The sequence below is a fragment of the Coenobita brevimanus genome, chromosome 1 (assembly GCF_032717465.1).
Source record: "Coenobita brevimanus isolate Jiangsu-jjx chromosome 1, ASM3271746v2, whole genome shotgun sequence".
NCBI classification, from domain to species: Eukaryota; Metazoa; Arthropoda; class Malacostraca; order Decapoda; family Coenobitidae; genus Coenobita; species Coenobita brevimanus.
The window spans coordinates 12,980,159-12,998,839 of NC_136954.1; the positions used below are offsets into that span (position 1 = coordinate 12,980,159).

General features: G+C 41.2%; 1 protein-coding gene across 1 annotated transcript in view; it reads right to left on the reverse strand.

The window, feature by feature from the left end:
- The window catches only part of LOC145414574 (glutamate receptor 1-like), a 576,687-nt gene that overhangs the window by 142,146 nt on the left and 415,860 nt on the right, over positions 1-18,681 (reverse strand). Inside the window, exons 9-13 of the mRNA XM_080284127.1 lie at positions 9,759-9,869; positions 9,528-9,639; positions 7,271-7,365; positions 2,777-3,022; positions 2,416-2,525 (exon numbers count right to left, since the gene is read on the reverse strand). Of these exons, the coding sequence (XP_080140253.1) occupies positions 2,416-2,525; positions 2,777-3,022; positions 7,271-7,365; positions 9,528-9,639; positions 9,759-9,869 (674 nt within the window). The remainder of the gene's footprint in view (positions 1-2,415; positions 2,526-2,776; positions 3,023-7,270; positions 7,366-9,527; positions 9,640-9,758; positions 9,870-18,681) is intronic.

An 18,681-nucleotide genomic window follows, 5' to 3' on the forward strand; every position in this document is an offset into this window, starting at 1 on the left:
GTTTTTGAGATATTATAAAATATTTCTTCAAAAAGAACTATCTGTTTTCACAGTATAGGAATGTCGTATACAGGGTCATGCAGACACAGATCCGACGTCACAGATGCCCGTAAGCTAACTGATTATGAGAAAAACAACTGAAAATAATGACCGAGATCACTGGTTGGGAGTATAGCAACACTAAACACCTACCAGTTGATCCGGAAATCGTCAGTTTACATTGGTGAACCATTACACTCGTTTTCTTTCACGCTCCCATGCTCTCTCTTTTTGTCTTATTATCCTTGACGTCACACTGTCTGCGCGAGCCGGGGACGGTGAATCTACCTTTCATATTCTCTTTACCTTGTAAAGAACCACCACGCACTCCCCACGAGACGGCCCGACAGCGATCTGGAAGGTGAGCAGTGGTGGAAATTATATGCTGTGAGGGAGACAGTTGGTGTGGGTGGGACGGTGTCAAAGTGGTCACCTAAGACAGAGATCGTTTTCTATAATACATTCTTGTCATCTACAGACGATTTTATTCAACTTAAAAGTGATTTCTTTTTGAAGAGAACAGGTAAGATACGAGACTAACACTTCATTATCCCCTTTCCCGCAAGAACTGCCTAAACTGCATATATCTTTTGGTGCCGGCATAAAGATTGCAAAAGTCACCATATTGGAGGGTTACGAAGGTGGCCTCTTACATTCTATCACTGCTACAATCACACGAATGTACTGGGTTTTCGAGAGATTATTCAAACTGTAGGAGTCAGATACAGGCCTCATTATACTTTTCAGAGCAGACGTGCGTCATATTCCCGAGGTGGCGTCTTTGGCTTCGTAGCACCTTCTTTGAACGATATGTTCTGCATACTCGTGTGTGTGTGTGTTTTACTCTTGTACATTACGGATGCAAAGTATATCAAATCAAACTTATAGTAATGGCAAACATAAGGAGGTTAAAGAGAAAGGTGTAGGAAATCTCGCTACGGAAGGGATGCTGGGAGAGATACAGGGGGGGTTAAGAGCATTCGTCCTAACCGGAAGCCATTCAGTGGTAGCGTAAATGGAAAAAAAAAATTGATTGAAAGGCCTGAATCTGTTTCCTTTTTCAAACTCTTCCAGTCTGAGAGGTCCTTCCTGAGGGGCAGAGAAGTATGCGGTGTTGGCCATTTCACTGCAATTATGTGGTGGAACTGCAAACAGTTTTATAAAAGTTAAGTTGGATCTCTCAGTAATGGACAAATTAAGAGAAGCTACATCTAAGTTCCTCCATTTAGAAAAGTCTCTAGCTGAGTATGATAGCTTGGAGATTGAACGAAAAAATGTTATCGGGCTAAAGAGTAAAAACAGAGAAAACAATATGTTATCATAGGTAGCAGAACACTCCTTTGACATCAAACTACGATTTTTGTGCTTTATTGCGGCTACCGAGAGAGAGAGAGAGAGAGAGAGAGAGAGAGAGGGGTGGATGAAACACACAGACACACAGACACACACACACACACACACACACACACACACACACACACACACACACACACACAAATCCCATTCAGCCATACATTCCCTTTTTCTGTCTCTCTCTCCAATATATATGGAATCACCAGTTATTATCAACATTAAATCCGAACCACCTACACGCAAATAAAAAAATAAAAAAATAAATAAACATATGGTACACTAATCAAGTCCTGTCGCCTCTCCTGCTTTTCTCTCCATGGGGTTCGATAATCATTCCAGTAACTCAACCGCAACCAACATCGATGACTTGGTATGGCACTAGTCCAAAGTCATCAGAGTCGGGTGCTATGGATTCACCCCACTGCATTTCAATGCTCATGAAGACAAGGGCAAGAGAAGTGACAGGACTCTGAATGCTGACTGTACATAAAGCCTGTTTGGTTAATGTACAACTCTTACTGCTCTTCAGATATGGTTTTTAAATGTTTATAATTATCAAGAAGCCTATCTATAAATATTAATGTAGGACCAACTAGAAAAACACTGGCCATAAACTCACTCTGGTCTTCGTAATACTGCAGTTGTAACTTAGCTTGCATAAAAATCAGTCCTCTGTTGCATGAATTTCCCAAGGTGAACCAGAGACCATGACTTTGGATGTGTCTGTCTGTGGTCATCTCTCTCTGTTCCGCAAACTTTTAGGATTCTTGAGATCTACAATTAACACGTAAGTCTTTCTAAAACATAAAACCCAGACAACCGACAGACAACCGTAATATCTTTATGGTCTGTGAATCAGCATAACTAATTCTCACCTGTTCAGGCCAGAATTCCGTGACCCTTAAACCTGTAATCATGGAGCAAGTCTTTTCTTTAATATATGCAGTACACCAGACCTCCTAGGAAAATAAATGGTTCTTATCTATATGATGTATGCACTGTATCTATGAAAATGTAGCTCACCTTGGGCAGATATCGACCCCTTGTTGCATGAACGCCCCCAGGGTGAACCACAGACTGTTGCAGATGCTGAAGTCGTTGCTGAAGCTGGACTTGCCGTACACCTCTATCACCTGCGGGAGAAAGGGGAGGGGAGGATATGGCTACATATGTTACTATTATTATTATTATTATTATTATTATTTTATTACTATTATTATCACCAGTTACACTCCGTGTGTGTGTGTGTGTGTGTGTGTGTGTGTGTGTGTGTGTGTAAACTTGACAGCCCGTCCACTGAGGCTCAGCAGTCCTTTTGCAAAGCAGTTACCTCCCTAACCACATTACCCATCACCTCACCAGCACATTCCCCTAACTACCTCACCTTCCACTCGCTAGGACTGAATCTGCTGACGAGGAACTGGACGATGGAAACCCCGACACAGGCGAAGACGATGCAGGTCCAAATCTCGTGGGAGAGTGGCGATATGAAGCTGAACACTCCGGGTTTCTCCTTGGCGGGTTTCTTGATCATGATGGAGATGCCTTGGGTCATGAAGGGCTTGGTGAAGTCGATTACCTGTTCCCTCGAAGATGTGATGGTTAGTGGCGCGATCGCTATGTCCGCCTCCTGTTGCCCAGAGAAAATGCATGAGTCAGGGATGATTGACGACGACGACGACGACGACGACGACGACGACGACGACGATGATGATGATGATGATGATGATGATGATGATGATGATGATGATGATGATGATGATGATGATGATGATGATGATGATGATGATCATCATCATCATCATCATCATCATCATCATCAACAACATCATCATCATCATCATCACCATTATGCTGAGTGTAGAGCTGTTAGAGGCTGACCTAAAATGACTTGGGACGAGGTCACACAGTGCGACCTCAGGGATAAGGGACTGGAAGAAAGAGGCTGCTAAAGATATAGTAGCGTGGAGATCCACCATCTGAAGGCCGACGCATGCAAGTATGTTGCAGCCTTTATAAAGGAAGCAAATCGAAACATTCATCATCGTCATCATCATCATCAGTACAGCAGTGTATCATAATGTTCACAATATCCTTCAGATGATGACGATAATTATGACAACTGATACACAGACTTTCTGTTATACTCGGCTATTACACACACACACACACACAAAACCAGACAGTCCCCCTCCCCCCTCACCCCCCCAGAGACACACACACACACACACACACACACACACACACACACACACACACACACAACCCCCATAAACAAACACACAACCCCCATAAACAAACACACAACGAACCCCACAAATAATTCATTCACTACCACACGCAACCCTTCCTTCCCTCGCAGAAATACGCAGGTATCTCCTATTTGTATGCTATAGACCCTAAACATTTCATTACGCTCATGGAACTGCTTATATTACGACTCGGCGATGCACACCATTAACGAATATACTCGCACAGTACAGGAATTTATCTTTCTCAATGCTCAGCTTTTCAGCCAGTCATATCCCTCCTTATAGTCGCTGAAGTTTCTTTCATAAATTACATGTGCTTAGTATGGTTCAGTCACCAAAAATCTCCACAAGCAAAATATTGACAAGTTCCACTTGGTAAACTGTAACATACGTAGTGTGGATTTGATCTTGTCTAGATTAACTCCATCCTTTCAAGGACGTTAGATATCTTTCTCATCCTCATAGTGTTGTGTCTAGTTTACAACGAAAGTAGTTGCGGTGGAATTAAGTTAATTCCTCCTCCTAGTATTATTGTTTATCCGCCTCCTCTCATTACTACTCCTACTACAATTATTGATATTATTATTATTATTATTATTATTATTATTAATACTGATCTTCCTTTTCCATTTCTTTCCCCTCTTATCTTTTCTCTGTCCCCTTTTATTATCGCCATTACTCTCCATTTCTTTTCTTCCTTCCTCTCCCCTGTTTTTTTGTTCTTATTCACCTTTCCTCTGCTCCTTTTCCCCCCTCTTTTGCTCCTCCTCCTTACTTACAAATTTCTTCCTCCTACTCCTTCACTTCCTCATGTCCTCCTTTTCCTCTGCATCTCTCTATTCCTCCTCCTCCTTCTCCTCCTTGTATTCCTTCTTTTGGTATTTTACACTACCTCTTCCTACCTTCCTTCTCTTGTTCCATTTCCTCTTCTCTGTCTCCTGCTTCACCTGGGAGTTATTTCACAGCAGTATCTGGCACTGACTGGTGCATATTTTCTTCCTTTGGTGCAGTAGGATCCCCAGATGAAAAATATATCTTGCCGTAAAATAAGCTCATTCACACAAGCTTCAACCTGAAAGATTTCCCTTAACCATACCGTGGAGAAAGGAAGAAAAAATACACGGCAAAACAGCGCATAGAAAATAACCTTAAATCAATATAAGGTACTGCTACGGACACCAGTCTGTTGACTCTCCCATGATAACAGGTAGACACCGAGTACTGACTCTCGAAACTCAGTAATTGGATCCCAAGACCTTAACAAATTCCTCTGAATAGTGTTCTAGATGAAGTACTGTATTGTCTATAATGTGGAACGATATTCCTGGCTGCAGCCATGCAAGTTAACAGACTAAGTGGCATTTAAACATAAACTGCAGATTCTTTCTGTTATCTTGTTTTTGCTTTTTCTTGGAGGGAATAATTTGCGGGCTCCTGGCCTTTGGCTCTTTCTTCCTTGCATTAAAAAAAATCGTAAATTATAAAGGTGACAGGTGAGGTAATCAAGATAAATGACTAATTAAAATCAATGATTCCACTTTAGCTGTATATCACCTGCGTGGACAGTAATGTAACTGCCTCCATCCCCGAAGGAAACAACAGCCAGAATCGAGCTCTTACCACTGAAAGCACATTATTACATTACAATAGAATATATAACCCCCATACTTTAACACATACTCCCACGCATCTATCCAGTTATTGAACTATAAATTACATAATGTAGCAACTGGGGGTACACAATAGGATAATTACGATTAACTACCAGGTTAGTATAACGAGCACCCTAACAGTTCTAATTCATAACTAACAAATGTACCGGTAAACAGTAGCTATGCATAATAAATAAATACCTTCCAAGCGTGAAATTATGATATCGTCCTGATCAAACAAAGCAGCCACATTCTCACCAAAGCTGCTGGACATTGACCTTAGGCCACTCACACGCTGACGGTCACAATAGCGGAGTACACTAAACAAATGACAAACTAGATCCGCACTGGAAACTAGGTAACCTTCACTATTAACCACGATATATATATGATCTGTACACATGTGAATCTCTTTGTGTTTTATATACGTTATGCGTTAAGTATTACAGTTTTATTTTACTAATTTAAAATTTATATTATTTTCGTATTATTCTCAACAGAAAAATTTCAGAACAGGGGCTTGGTTTATTTGAGCTGGCTTCGTCACGAATAACCTTGGTACTTTTCTACACAAACTGTCACAGGCAACGCTGAATTTACAGTTTATATAACCTTATGTTATTATATATTTTTACATTATCAATATTACGGCAAGGATTCCTGAGATCTGCATGGTGAATGAATGGGTATGTGGCCCACTTCTCTGGGCATACTGTTGATTAGTTCTCCAAGTGACGTATTTTTTTCTACTCCTGGAGTGCTGTACCTAACCCCACCTGCAGGTGTTAAAAGGACGGGACCATGATGATGATGATGATGATGTTATACATTACTATTCGTAATTGAAAATTTTTTGCGAAGAGTATAAATATTCATACAGTACACTCCCCATAATGATGGTTCAGGACAGTATAAATAATAATGTCTAGTACACAGCATGTAAATAAATTTATCATTAATACAGTGATAAAACATTTCAAGGTTTTGGGGTTTCTCATCAAAGAAAAATGTGCTGACTAATGCTTGTGAGATGGACCCAGGATAGCTGTATCTACCTATTTATCTATTCAAACTTCTATTTATATTCGTTTATCTATCCACCCATCCTATGTCAATTCCGTCTGACCCCACATCGAGAGAGAGAGAGAGAGAGAGAGAGAGAGAGAGAGAGAGAGAATTACTAATTTGACTGATACTTCAACTTCCTTTTCAATGAGGATTATTGGGTTGCTTATTTTATAACAGAAATAATTCGTCAAAAAAATAGTTTTTTTATATCATTTAAAAGCAAGTAAGAAATCCAACACATCAAGAATAATTTATTGTAGCAGGTTATTTATATTACAAGCTGGGGGGGACGGGATTCTCTCTCTCTCTCTCTCTCTCTCTCTCATTCCTGATCGTTTTTATTCACCGTTTGGGAGACCTTTTTTAAAGTGAGGTTAAATGACGGCAATATAATCCCAGTAGTTGGTGGTGGCGACCATCATCCACTCACTTGATGTAGTGCTGCCTACTTCTTCCTTAGCCTTTACCATTCCTTATCTGTGCCTGCCTGCCCTCCTCTCTTCCTATTTCTCCCATCTTTCCTGTCACTTCTTAGTAGTTTTATTTCCTTTACAAGTGACTTTACATTGAGTGACAAGCCAAATGGTTTCCTGTAAACCAAGAAACTATTTACAACGCTGGGTGGTAACCATATAACCAATCCATACATGCTCCCTACGTATCATCAAGTGGGTTGGTGGAGGGTTAGTGTCCCTCCCTGTAAAACAAATAACTCAAAGTCAAATGGCCACCCCTTACGGGATTATGGCGTCTGGCAACAGATAGATAGATGGATAGTTTTAAGCTGAATAAATTAGTCCGGAGATGTAAGACTAAACTTACAAATATATCACGTGAGAGAATGAGTGAAAAGAAAATGGAGAAGAGAAAACCAATGGAGGAAAGTAAAATTAAGGCAACACTGACCTGTCTCACCAGCTCCCCCACCATGCCGTCCCAGCCGCCGTACTGGCCATCGTTCTGGCCACCGTACTTGTTGTCCTTAACGAGTTGCAATGTGTCTGAAAAAAAAAAAAAAAAAAAAAATCCGAGAAAATACGATATCCTTTACACGTTACAGTGTGTCTTGGGGGAAAAACGCGTGAGTAAATGGATTAATAGGAAGTCAGCTAATATGCAACAGCAGAACTATGTGTGAGAAAAAAACACTACATAGCGAGAGAAAAAGGTGCCATTATTAAACATGAACACTGAGAGAGCCCAAACCTCCACCAAGGCAGCACCATCACCCTAATATGTTTTTCAGACCTTGACTTTTGACCTTTTTTCTGCCCCAAATTTAATAACTTGTCCCTGTGATAATCCTGTCATTATACGAAACAAAACAGTCTGACGTTACAATAAACAAAGAAGGCAATCATTGTGGTGAAGGGAATCTCTAATGCACCATAAATGTATCCTGCGTCTCCAACACGAAAGAAAAGTAATTGCCACTAAAAAGAAAGAAATTTGTCTCCAAAAATAACATTTTCACAATCTATAAACGCATTCATTTATTGGTCACAGACTGTAACAAGACGATTATATTCGGCTCAGAAAAATTTTACCAGTCAAGGAAATGATACCTCATGATTCACCTTGTGTGGTAGGTTGTGACAACCATCAGTCACTCACTTGATGTAGTGCTGCCTACTTATCTTTCACCTGCATCATTCTTTTTCTGTGTCTGCCTTCCTCTCTTCCTATTTTTCTCATCTCTCCTGTCACTTTTTCTTTTTCAGGTGGTTTTACCTTGAAAGACAAGCCAAATGGCTTCCTGTAAGCCAGGAAATAATTTACAACGCTAGGAGGTAACCATATAATCAATCGTTGCGTGTTCCCTACGTGTTAACAAGTGAGTTGGCATAGGGTTAGTACCCCTGCCGTTAAAACTACTCAAACACAAACGGCCACCCTTTACGGGAGTATGGCGTATGGTTATTAGGAGATAGATGGGCAATTAACCTTTACACAGGTAGAAACTTCCTCAGATGAACAAAATAGCACGGATTTTTCATGAATATAAGAACAAAATGTGTCCACGGCAGCGAAAATATTAAAACACACGTGTATCTCTTTACCCCTAACATCTTTTAAACCCTTAAAAACTGAATATTTTTTTTTGCATAGTACTTTCTCTTGGTAACCCCCATCACTTTCCTTTTTTAGTCCCCCCCCGCCCCCCCCCTTTTTTTTTATCTCCTAGCTTACACACCCAGTGACCGATCAACACTCCGGGGGTATAATTGCTAAGGGCCAAACAGCTACTTGACACACATCAGAGAGCAGCTTGGGTGGGTGTATAAGAGGGGCATCCTAAAAATTCCCTGTCAAGTGGAACCGGTTTTACGTCGAAACGAGCCTAGCAACTGAACCGTGTCATATAACCAACAAGACCTCTCAACCCCAACTTCGACATGCCATGCAAATAATCCTAAGACAGTAAAAATGCTTAAATATCAGTCTCCAACAAAACAATCCGATAATTACACGAGTACCTTATGAAGCTGTCAATCTATGAAACTGTTTACCTCTAACATGGGAACTTCTTTACATTACTGTAGACAAAAACCTTAGACTGATAACCTTCGCCTGATGGAAACCAGAAAATACCCATGTGCTCTCAGAAAAAAAAAAAAAATCAAAAATAACTTCTTTACCTCCAACAAACACTAAAAATGTAGTAGAACTGAAATCTGCTTACATAAATGCCTCACGAAATACACTGACACAGACACGAACCTCTTATATTTATTCCTTACCCTTAAAAATACACTGAAAAATCAAATATCTATCTATTGCCAGACGCCTTAATCGTGTAAGGGGTGGCCACAAGAAAATCGCCTCCATGTCGCCCTGGTCCCTCCCATTTCATTACCTTGTTCCCAGCGCGCACACACCCTCTATCATATACCTCTCCGCTCAATCTCTCTATCCCCCTCCCTATCCCCCCCTCCACCTCACTCACATACACCCTCCTCGTCAGTCTCTCGCTCTCCATCCTCTCCATATGGCCAAAAATCAAATACTCACAATTAATTCTGAGGAAAGATGTCAAGAGGTCTTCAGCTTAGCCCTTGTAGCGATAATTCCCAGAAATTTACCTAAGATACCCCAGAAATACTACGTTACCCTCTAATGCCTTCCCATTTTCCAGTACAAGTCCCCAAACTCATATACTCACAGTTAATTCCGAGGAAGGATGCCAAGAGGTCAGCGAGGTCTTTAGCGTATCCCTCGTAACGATCATTGCCAGTGTAGTTACCGTCCTTCCTTAGCATCAAGAATGGCTTTTCCTGTGATGACAGAAAACGGGACCGCTATATTATCCCAAGGAACATGGGATCCACATACTCGTATTTTTCACTGAGAGAGAGAGAGAGAGAGAGAGAGAGAGAGAGAGAGATACACGCACCAGCATGGATGTAACGATGTAAGATCTGTTAGTCATCACCCGGTCAGTTATGTGGCTCGTATACTTGACCGCCACTGTTTCCAGCCCTCGGGTGTCGCTCCACGTCCCGATCTGAAAGAGAAATTATAAATATATATATATATATATATATATATATATGAATGAATGAACATCCTAGCCCAAGGCAACAAAAGCCATGTGACTCAAGGTAGAAAATGATAACGGCAGAGAGGAAAGTGGTAATTTAAAAGGTTAACTACGTGTATGTACGACAAGGAAGGAGACGGGTAATTATGAACTGCAAAGGACATTCAAGTGACTAAGAAAGGGCATAAGACGAGTAACAGATAAAAAGAGAGATTAGCACACACACACACACACACACACACACACACACACACACACACACTAGTCCGGGTTGCTCCTCAGCTGGATGGTAAGTGCTCTTGTTGCTTCCGCGGACGATTTTATTCAGTTTAATACAGGCTCTTCGAACATATGGGATTCTATCGTATAAACCCTTCACGAATCCCTTCCTTCCTCGAGGCCCAGCCTTGGTTGGAGAATATTGTTTTTCCGTCTCTCAACGACCGTAAGGTCTGTGTGGAAGAAGCACCTTGACCTCTGTGTAACTCTGCCGCCTCCTCCTCCAGTCCTTCTCTCCATCCATTCCTACCTATATCCTTTTCCCTCTTATCCCAATTTTTAGTCCTCTCAAACAACTCCCCTCCACTCCTCTCGACCTTCATTTGTGTCCTTCCAACAAGGATTCATGAACTGCTTACTATGCAAAATAAATCACTAAGATAGAGGTGCTTGAGAGCTACCTAAGCTGACGTGAATGTTATCTTACGGGTTGCAATGTGGGTAGCCGAGGAGGTTTTGTTGCATCTCCTCCTCAGCTACTTACTTGGCATATTACGACTCAACATATCGACATAGTTTGTATCAACAAAACACAGGGGAATATCGAGGCGTTGTGTGCAGCATAAGTTGCTAAAATACAAGTGCTAGGAAGTGACCGTGACCACTTAAACTACAGCCGTAGACCTCTTGACTGGTATGTTTCTAAGAGATGAATAAAATAACCTGTCGTACGCTTGAAGAAACCAATTACTTTGTTACTTGGAGAAAATGTTATTCGTGACATTTTTAAACATTTTTGATGAACTACTTTTCCCTCGTGTACAGCTGACCTACTTAGTCCCGTGACGATTCTATTTATTTCAAGCTACGTCTGTACAAATTTATACAACTTTGGACAGAGATGTAGGAGTCAAAGGGTTTTGCTAAGGCTGTCTAAATCCTCAAGTTAAAAGTCTCACCTATATTGAATAAAATAACTTTGAAAAGATAAAATAAAAAAAGGCCACGGGAATGAAGATGGCACGTACACTACCTGTCGCTGGGGGAAATATAATGCAAAGTAGTGAATGACAGGGAAAGGGATGACGCCGTGACTTTTGTTATCTTGTCATATCACAGGGCTGAATTTCCTTGCACGTCTTCCTTAGCGATTTATTTTTGGACATGCCTGGTTAATGCCCTTTTGTACGTTATTTATGCAGAGTATGGTGATATTAAATGTTTTATGTAACACGACATGGTCAGTAATGTGTAACAAACAAAAAAAGTTGCTTAGAAAAAGGTGTTAGGGAGCTTCCTTAGCCGAGAAGAATACGGACTTAAGTGGCTTTGGCCAGTTCGTGACACCTCTCCTTAGCTACTTATTCTGCCCATTAAAAAAAAAAAAAAAAAGACCCCAATATCCTCCTGACTGTTACTGATGCCAACTATGTCGATATAAAAACGATGTATGTGGCGTACAAAGATAAATCGTTCAGGAAGAGGAGTTACGAAGCCTCTTATGCCACCCAGAATACAGACCTAAGTCCATAATAGCATAAAGTGAAGAGGGTGGCCGGAGTTGGTGAATGGGAGAATTATACAGAAGGTTGTGTTGGCGGAGAGAGACACAGACCCGTTGACAAGACCCGGGTTCATGTTGGTGCTGGGACAAGACATGATGCTGGGGGTCTGTATTCAGCTGGCATCTTAACTCTCAGGCTCCTATGACTCACTCCTAGCTCAATAAAGACGTCTGGCATTGGCTGAAATAAAAATAGTTGTCCCGAGCATGCGAGAGTGAAGAGTGGGAGGACTCCATAACATATTGCTATTTCCACACATCTCTCTCACTAGCCTATATCTATCTATTTTTCTCTCTACCAGTTGATCAGTCTACCTGTCTATCTATCTATCTATTTTTCTCTCTACCAGTTGATCAGTCTACCTGTCTATCTATCTATCTATCTACCAATTTATCCATCTACCTGTCTATCTATCTATCTATCTATCTATCTATATATCTACCACTTTAATCATCTACCTGTCTATCTATCTATCTGACGAGGGTTAACTAATTTGGAGGACAGTGAGGACTCCATAACATCTTACTGAGTATTGTCAAAGATTCTCTCTCTCTCTCTCTCTCTCTCTCGATCTATTAATCCATATCCATATCTGTCAAAAGAGTAAACTAATTTGCAGGGCAGACACGACTACATAACATTTTACTGTTTTCACAGATCTCTATCACTACATATCTATCACTCTGTGTAACTAAACATACACACAGTAGACGTCTGTCTTCTGTTGAATAATGTCGGCTGGTGGCAAGGAAAGCAAACACATCACCGTACAAAAAGAGATAATGGGAATTACTTAAAAATCCTTTGCTATGAGAGGTCCATCTAAATACCGGTACAATAAGTCGCCTGGTGGCAGCAAGAGTTAAATAAGGAAATACGGTATACGGTGTGAAAGGGGCTAAAAATGTCGCCAGGGATGGAAGGGAACGACTGACGCAATGACCACCTCGGCACGACATAATTCTGAGCACGACCACTGACGACACACTGCTAAATTCACGACGACAGCTGAGTGGGGAGGGGGAAGGTGGATTTAGACAAGGGGTGGGACGATGGAATGACTGTGAAGGAGGAAGATGAACAGACAGAAAGAGACGGAGGACGAAGAGGAGGATAGAATGGCAGTGTAAGCAGAAAACCCATGGGGAAAAAAAAATACTCCGGTAAAATTAAGAATTGGCAGTGAGCGAGTAATAATTTAGACTATATGATCAAGAAAAGTGGAACCTTTGAGAGTCACACCCACCCCTATCCACCACATCAGCACATCCCAGAGAATGTTCTTTGTCTTTGGACACATTTCGGTCACATCACAAGCACCTCAGACGCACACCAGACGCACAGGCACACAAGATTAGCTACCATTATCCACTTACTCGCATGAGAGAGAGAGAGAGAGAGAGAGAGAGAGAGAGAGAGAGAGAGAATGACAGTAATGGACACATATTGGCTTTGGCGGTCCGCATTACTTGGTGCAGAGCTATAAAAACATGAAAATTGTCTGTTGAAAATACTGACAATTGTATGTAAATATGGAAACAACGTGAAATGCAAAATTAAATTATAAAAAGCAAAAAGGAAGAATAGTGAAAGAAAAGAAAAACCAAAACAAATATGAACATGAAAAACAATTAACAAACAATTGGCGCACAAATAATAATAAAATCATAAACATGGGAATATGAAGTAGGAAAAATGCAAAACAAATTACGAACATAAAGAATTAAAAAACAAATACCACAAACAATGCGATGAATAAACAATTATGTAACTAAAAAAAAAAAAACGTAAAAGTTACGTAACTGGTAAGAAACCTGAAAACAGCTAAAAAAACAGAAGGCAAGACCCCATCAAAAGAACACACACACACACACACACACACACACACACACACACACAGTCATCCTCAAAGACAACACCGGTGAGTGAATCTAATAAAACCAAACACGAACTGAGACATACAAAGAAACCAGAACAATGAAAAAAACACCAAACAACAGCATGGAAAACCCTTGTCAGCCTACGAGTAAAGCCCGGTGAATAATATTTGATAAAAGACGAAGGCACGACCAAACACAAAACTATGAAAATTACTAAAAACGGCATTAAAAAAAAAAAAAAAAAAAACTCAGGCCTGAACGTAATGTTGAGCGAATGAATATGATAAATATAAAATTATGCATGTATTACAGCACGAAAAAGTAGGAAGAAAATCGAGAAAACTAGAAACAACCACGAAATCTAGAAAACCTACCAGCTGAGGAGGCAGTAAAAATCACCAGAGCCAAAGTCAGTCTAATGTAAACCCTGTAAACGACAATAAAAAAAGTAATTTAAAAAATTAATATAAAAATATAATAAAATAGTAATACAAAACTAGGCATGGGGGAAAACACGCAAGAAAATATAAAGAGAAAGCAAACAAAAACGAAAAGAAATATAATGTCAGCCTAAAGATCAAGCCTTGTGAACGACAATAATAGATTCAGTAAGATTAACGTAACGCCAAACTCTGGACCAAAAATACACTAAACACCAACTAAAACACACACACACACACACACACACACACACACACACACACACAAAATAACAACAAACATCCAACAAAAACGTCCAAACATGAAAATCAGGCTAGAGATGAAGCTTGTTGTAGCTGTTGTTTACATGTTGTTTTAACCCCAGACTCTACTGAATATGAATTAGGCAAACTGCAGGCTGAATCTACGCAGTTCATCATCCTTCCAGCAGAGGACAGAGAAGGAGTTAAGGATCATGTGTATATTTGGGTAGCAGAGCCGGCTATATCGGTGCCATCACGGGCAGGCGTCCCTCACCAGCCTTGTGAACGACAACAATAGATTCTAAGCGACCAAAACAGAAGCATAAACGACCCAAAGGAAACTCCCAAGTAAAACAGACAACAGCACGATAAAAATGAAAAAAAAAAGATAAAAAATTCTAGCAAAACCACAATATAAACAATGAAAAATACAAGCAAAATCACGATAAAAACGAAGAAAGCACAAATAAAATCACGATTAAAGGAAGAAAAACGAAGACAAAACAAGCATTAAAACGAAATTTTAAAAAAACACTAAAAACGAAAAAATAAAAACGAAGATAAACAAAATAACTATTTAAAGGAACAAAAACCATGATAAAAACGAAGAAAAAACCAAGAAAGAACGAAGAAAAATAAAATCACGAAAAGACAGAAAACAAACACACGAAAAAAGCTAAAAAAAAAAACACGGAAAAAACGAAAAAAAAAAAAACAGACAAAACCACGATAGAAACCAAGAAAAAAAGAAAACACGAAAAAAAAAGATTCCTCTTCACGTTATTTCTGTGTGAAGGACAAGAGCACATCCTAAGCGACCACGATGGAGCATAAACGACCGAACCTCCCGGAAAAAAGGATAAAAACCGATAACGTGGGTGATTAATAACACTTAAGATGGAGGGAGAGAGGGAGGCTGCGACGAAGAAAAGGAGGGAGGCTGAGGGGGAAAGGCAGGGAGAGGGAAGGAGAGGAGGGTGGGATGGATGGACGGAAGGAAGGCTAGGATGGATGGAGAGAGGGAGGTTGAGAGGGAGGTTGGAGGGCGAGAGGGAGGCTAGGAGGGAGAGACGAAGGGAGGCTAAAAGGGCTAGAGGGAGAGAAGGAGGGATAACAGGGCTAGCAGAGAGAGGAAGGCTTGCAAAGAGACAGGAGGGAAACCGACGAGGGAGAGAGGGAGGCCGGCAGGGAGAGAGAAAAGGAGGAAAATTTATGACGGACAGAGAGAAGCTGATAGGAATGGAGAGAGAATGTACGAGGTGGGAGAAGAGAAGGATGGAAGGAAAGCGGGAGACTGTCAAGGAAGGAAGAGAACGGGAGGAGAGAGGGAAGGATGGAAGGTGCGAGGGATGGAGTGAGGCTAGGTAGGTGGGAGATGGAAGGGGAAGAACTAGTAGGCGTTGACAAAGAGAAGAGAGGAACGGAGAGGAGGGTGGAAGAAAAGTTGGAGGAGAGGGACAGAAGGCTGGAGGAGGGAGGACTGGGGGAGACAGAGAAAAAATGGAGAAGAGAGGGAAGGCTGGAGGAGAAGGGAAAGAGAAAATGACTGCCGAGGGTGGGTAGCAGTAGGGTAAATGGATGACTGGTGTGGATGGGGAGTGGATGGGTCCTGTGAATGGGGAATGGGTAGGTGGATGTATATTGTGAATTAGGGAGCTGGTGGGTAGATGGGAAGCTGGTGTGTAGATGGGGCGTGGTGAGTGGATGGAGTGGATGAGGGAGTGGATGGATTGTGTGGATGAGGGAGTGGGTGGGGGTGTGGATGGCGAGTGGGTGGGTGGTGTGGATGAGGGGTAGGTAGACAGGCGGTATGGATGGTGGATGGGGAGTGAGTAGCGTGGATGGGTTGCGTGAATGAATAAGTCGATGGACTGGTCGTACGGAGCTGGGAGTGGGTGGGTGGAAAGGTGGATAGAGTGGGCGGATGGTAACCCGTTCAACGAGAAGACGCCATTTTACACCAGTGTTCCTACCTCTAAGCGATTTTGTTCAGCTCAGCGATGACTCTTCGAAACTGAGGGGATATGCACCATTAACTCCTTCACTGAAACAAGTTCTTCCTAATTCGAATAAAATCGTCACGTACCTGCGGGAAAGAAGAATGACGTCCTAAGGGTGAAGTAGTTAGCTCATTCATTAAGGTAAGGACTTAAGCGTAGCAAACCATAATAGGTCATTCTTATTTTGGCCTTGATTTTCATCCTCTTCCGGCTTATTTCAAGTAGCGAAGTGGCAGAAAAAGACAATACTATGACTATACATCCTTTCCACAGCACTTCCTCTTGACCATCACCATACTCAAGTATTAATCTCTTGTTTAAGCTTAGCATTCAAGACACACAGATGGCAATTTTAGGCGAAGTTAGAGTGATCAGAATTTAACATACATGTTTCCTCAGTTTAGGAGAGTGCCCTAGTACTGAAAAGCTCAATGAAGTAAATCTTTAACGCCTCTTGCATGTTATTTACACGTTTTACTAGCTAAGTGGTTTGAATGATACTATACAAGTGAATATTAACTCTCAGACGATAAATACTCGAGTTTACTCTGCCCATTTCCAGACGATTTTATTCCACTAGGGGTTGGTACTTGGGGTGAAAGAGTTAATGAGTACTACCTCTAAACCCTCCAGCTTATAAACTATCTTCTGCTCTGAAGAAAATCGTCTGGTGATAGCAAGATATTAAATAATACGTCATAAGAATGATGGTGTTACTGTGCCAAGTACAGAAATATAATAGTGAAAATGAGGTCCTCCCTGGCCTAGGAAAATGCATGCCTGGGTAAGCTTTGGATGTGAATTAGTGGACAGGGGAGCTCTGAAGTTGACTGGTATAATTTTAAAGGTAAGCAGAGGTGAATCAGTGGATAAGAGAGCTCTGATATTGACTGGCAGGGATATAATACGGAGGCAGATGCAGATGTAAATTAGTGGATAAGAGAGCTCTGAAGCAGGCTGGCAGGGCTTTAAAAGGTAGGCAGGGGTGACAGAGTGAAAGAGTTCTAAAGATGAATTAGTAGGTATCTTTTGGAAATGGGCAGGTGGGTGGGTGAGTGAGTTTTTGGATATATGCGAGAGGGTTTTGAAGTTGGTTGGCAGAGTTTAACACCTCCAGTGCGCATCCTATTTTTTTTTTCCATTATTCATGTAACCAGATGGTTTTGCTAAGAAGAGGTACGGCTAATCAAACTGTTGTAGTCAATTATAGCCTTCATAAACCCCTTCTCTATTAAACATCCTTCGTAACCTTAATGAAATTGTCCAAAGGTACGAGAATATACCAAGAGAAAACGTCACTGGATTAAAGGGGGGCGAGGTGAATGTGTGTGAGTGAATATGAATTTGTATGAGTAAATGAGCTCTAGATATGAATAAGGTGATGCTCTTTATCGATGGGTAGTCGTATGGGTGAGCTTGTGAAAGAGTGAAAGGATAATTTGTGGTTATGGGGAGCTTACACATTAAAATATGTGGAGGTATACAACTGGATAATAGCCAGTTAGCTCTCATGTGACAGAACTGAGCCACTCTCATAACTTACAAGCCAAATCGTGGTACCGTGCAATTGGCGACTCGTTGTTATGATGTAGGAATGAGTCTCCTTAAAAACTGAAAGGGGTTATGGATCTTTGTCAGGTAAAAAAAAATAAAAAATACTGCAGAACCAAAGACTGAGCCAATAGGTGGGCTCTGGAGGTCGGTAAGGAGGGGGGGTTTGAGGGAGGGTGGCTTGGTATGGGATCAGCGGTGTCCTTGGTGTGTCGTGGGCGTGAATAACGACGCCTAAGGAGTCAATACAGCGCCACTGCTCAATACTGTGGCTTGGGGACCAGCTGGCGGTAAAGCTGTGTATGTTAATGGTGTGGAAGGAAAATGTCATCCCATCCCCATCACGCCCTGTTATCCTCCACTCCTCTCTCTCTCTCTCTCTCTCTCTCTCTCTCTCTTCATCACCTTCTCTAGTCTTTCCTCCCTCCCACACTCTCTTCATCTCACTCGTTCTCTCTTAACATACCTTCTTCCTTGTATCCTCCTACCCCTCTCATTCTTGTCTTCGCCCGTCTCTTGTCATTCATCATCTCTCCTCTCTCCTTCCACCTTCTCCCCATCATTTCCCCCGTTCATCTCTCCTCCTCATTCTTTTTCCCTCACCGTCATCTTTTCTTTTATTTTCTCAACCCTTTACCTACGATAACGTCTTTTTCATCTTTCTTTGCTCCCTTCGGGAGTATTTATGCAGCTTAGAAGGGCCTCTTTCAATGGAGGAATCAGCTACAGCCTTTCATAACCTCTTTAGTAACAGAGCTATATATAAAAATTAGATAGATGGATATATAGATAGACAGATAGACACAGATAAATAAATAAATATATAAATAAATCTGAATAAACGCTCTTGAATGTATTCTGATTAACCTCTTCACTCA